Source organism: Camelina sativa, chromosome 3, assembly GCF_030686135.1.
Source record: "Camelina sativa cultivar CO46 ecotype springtype chromosome 3, ASM3068613v1".
NCBI classification, from domain to species: domain Eukaryota; kingdom Viridiplantae; phylum Streptophyta; class Magnoliopsida; order Brassicales; family Brassicaceae; genus Camelina; species Camelina sativa.
This window is the reverse complement of record NC_141882.1, coordinates 23289368-23292851: the sequence shown is the minus strand read 5'-3', so window position 1 is coordinate 23292851 and position 3484 is coordinate 23289368. Positions and strand designations below refer to the sequence as shown.

The following is a 3484-nucleotide window of genomic DNA, read 5'->3' as shown; positions in this document are numbered from 1 at the left end:
CAAATTAAATTTTTTTTTTTTATTCATCAACATATAAGACGCATAGTGAACGAGGAAAACAAATTTTAGTTATATTTTTATTTTTATTTTTATGTTTTGTCTTCAATTTGTTTTCGTGAAAATAAAGTTATAGTAATTTATAAAGTCATGATACCATTGTATAAGACGGGAAAACATAATCAGTCAGAAAAAAATAGATGTTCCACAACCATTTGTCGTGACACTTTTTTTCGTATAGGTACTATAGAAACTAGGTTTTCACAATGAATTTGTTTATGGGAGAAAACAAATTCAGTAAAGTAATCTCTCTAAAAAAACCGATCTAAGCTTTGAAATTAGAAGAAAGAGAATTGATCTCGAAGAATTAGGGTTTAGATTGCTAAGAACAAGAAGAGAACTGGATAATTATATTCAATAATGGATGATTTACAATGGAGAAGTCTCTCCCTATTTATACATATTCATAGATCGCATAATATATTAACTTTCCTTATGTGACGAACTGAAATAAGGAAAGTTGCTTTATCTCTTGAGTCGGCCACCGGGCGAAGTAGAAGTCGGTTCTTCTCCTTCGAGGCTGGGCTTCCTCCGTCCGAATTGGGCTTAAATGACCTAATTGAGTTCCTAACCGGATTCCCGGTTAAATAACCAAATTGTCTTTCTGGTTTAGTTCGGTATGTCGGGGGTGCTAAATCCCGCACCAACAATTAGTCTCCCCCAGTTCTGAATATTCGAAATTCAATTCAAATATTTTGAACTATGGAAAAGAGAATATCTGATCTAAACCATAAAGAATTATTTGATTTTACCCGGATTTCCGCGTCATATCACTGTGAATCGTCCGGACGACACGTGTCGTTTGCGTCACATCTGCTAGGTCGGAAATCAAAGAGTCGCGTAGGTCATAATTACTTTTCATAGGGTTGCCGCCCATTCGACTCTATAAGTATGCCCCCTCTCTTCATCATTTCTCATTTTCTGCCAACAGTGAAAGGTAATCTGCTCCGAACTCTCTTCTTTTTATTTATTTATCTCCATTTTTCTTCCGCACTCTCCGAACTCACATTATGGCGGGCACTTCGGATCCTTCTTTTTCGCCGGAAAGCGAAAGCGGACAATTAATTCGTCGCACCTCCAAGCGCATTGCGCGGATCGGAGAATCCAATAGATCGGGCTCCGAAATCCCACTACTTCTAACTCGCTGCTCCGCTGGAGCCTCATCATCACAGACTCCTCTACTAGTTCGCCATGAAGACAGGAGTCCCGAACTGACTCAAGATATGTTATCACAGGAAGAAGATCGGTTCGCACCTTTAGGAATCTCGATCGAAGACATCGATCCTTTGTTAGACCATGAAGGATGAATTGGAGGCGACAAGAGTTTGAGTTCGATCAAAACCGTGAACGATATGCTGAACGCATGTGGTCTATTTAACAGCAACGTCACAATTTTGATTCCTCGAGCTGACCAGCGCCCCTGGAACCCCCCGGAAGGGTATATATGCTTGTACGAGAGTTATTTTACCGAATGTCGCATCTTATTCCCCATCCCAGCGTTAATATCACTCTACGCCCAAAGACGCAGGATAGCGATCTGCCAGTTTGTCCCCAGAGCCATTTGTAACTTTATGGCTGCCCTTACCATAGCAGACGAAGTCGGAGTCAACATCGGAGTTCAATGCTTTGAACAACTATCCAATTTTAAGTTATCAAAGATTCCGTATCGCTGGGAAGTGAATATGAGGCCGGCGCACAATTTCCTTGTCGGTAAAAGAGTGAACAAATTCAAGAAGTGGGCGAACCACTACTTCTACGTCCGCGTCGATCAGTACTCACTCGTTAATCCATTGGGTTTCCATCGGAGAGTGTGGAATGAAAATCCTGGTAGATATTATATTTCCAGTACATTTTAACTGACTTCAGCACCTCTGACCAGTTTTAACTTTTTCGTGTCTTGCTTCCAGATCGTCCATTTTGCGCAACGCGTCTAGCTCCAGACTATCATCCCATCAGGAACGCTCTACTATCTGGGAACAATCGTTAGTGGGAATTTATTACTCGTATCCGTGTTGAAACAGCGATAGGCAAACCCAGGACAACATTCCCAAGTTTCGCGAGTTCGCTGGGACGAACTGCAGAGCCAGCCGGGTCACGTGTCGTTGACTCCGACAATCTCCAGATCGTTCGCCGAGAAACTCAGCCTGCCATCGAAGCCGATATCGATCCTCCTCGGGACCGGACTGATGTCGATCCTGTTCAGGATCGGACCGTCGTCGATCCTACTCGGGCCCCTGAAGAAAATGTCGACATAGTCAACATTGCGAAAGACGATACCCTTCCCCTAGCTTTAGGGAATGCCGATCCTCCAAACGATGAACAGGATGTCCCTCAGCTTGGAGCTGGATCGAAAAAGAAAAAGAGGAAGCAGAAAAAGAAGAAGCAGATCAGAGATGACTCAGTCGCTGAGCCGCAGTTGGTAGTAAACCGCAAACGCTCGGCTGAAGACGCCGGACTGGAATCTGCCGACCGATTCCACCTGGCAAGAGAGAATGACAAAACAGATTGGTTTGCCTTCGAGTATTTCGGTGATACCCCTCTGGTCACAAATCGCGATGCTTCAGGCGAACTCTTCCGAACCTTGAAGATCTCCAGTCGAATCCTTCCGTCAGTGGACGAACTGGAGTTCAAACAAGCGTTCCTTGACGTCGCTGAATCCCACTTAATGGTTTGTCTTATTATTTTCTTTAACTTGTTCAAACTTTGTGCGGGCAAAACTGACGTATGTTCTTTGAAACCACAGACTGCCACCAGGATGAATACGCTGACTCAGTTGTACGATAGGCGAGCCAAAACCGATAACAAGTCTGGATTTGAGCTCGAAAAGGTGAAGGAATGCGCGGAACAAATCTGAGTTGCCAGCGAAGCTAAAGACAAGAGGATCAGGGAGCTTGAAGCTCTTATCGCCGAAAAGGTTGGTATCATCGCTAAATCCAAACTGAGGATTGGCGAACTGAATTCCCGAGCGCTTACTCTCGAAGAAGAGAAATCCGAACTGCAGGGAGCACGTGACGAGTTGAAAATCCAACTCGACTTTGAAGTTAAAAGACTTCGGCGGGATCGTTTGGAGAAGGTGGAGCGAACAGCGAAGAAAGCGCAGACTCGATTGGATAAGATCAAGGCTTATCTAGTCGAACAAGAGAAGATTCGCCCCTTGGAAGACATGTTAAACCAGGCTACCGGAGTACAGGAAACTGTGCAATACCTGATTGAAAAGGGGGCCGTCATTCCTGAGGAGCGAATCGCAGAGATTGATAAAAACAAGGCCAAAGCCGAAGAAACTATCAAAGCGATTGATGTCCTCGAACTGAATGAAAATGACCTTGTCATGTCCCCGGATCAGCTCGGTTATGGACTTCTTCACCCCGGAACGATGGCTCCGGACTTCGTCTACCATCCGTATGGCTCCAATGCCGAGAGCTTCTAG

At 44.3% G+C, this 3484-nt stretch overlaps 1 protein-coding gene across 1 annotated transcript; it reads left to right on the top strand.

The window, feature by feature from the left end:
- The first annotated feature begins 1409 nt into the window (after positions 1-1409).
- Positions 1410-3484, top strand: LOC147947592 (meiosis-specific protein ASY2-like). Its single transcript, XM_087507356.1, has 4 exons — positions 1410-1884; positions 2079-2725; positions 2801-2862; positions 2920-3484. The coding sequence occupies exons 1-4, from the start codon at positions 1410-1412 to the stop codon at positions 3482-3484; spliced, it is 1749 nt and encodes a 582-aa protein (XP_087363482.1).

Excerpts from the sequence above, each read along its gene's own strand:
- LOC147947592 (XM_087507356.1), top strand. The coding sequence starts at position 1,410 with ATGCTGAACGCATGTGGTCTATTTAACAGCAACGTCACAATTTTGATT. Across the intron at positions 1,885-2,078 it reads AGTGTGGAATGAAAATCCTG|CGATAGGCAAACCCAGGACA; the intron begins GTAGATATTATA and ends GTGTTGAAACAG. Across the intron at positions 2,726-2,800 it reads TCGCTGAATCCCACTTAATG|ACTGCCACCAGGATGAATAC; the intron begins GTTTGTCTTATT and ends TTGAAACCACAG.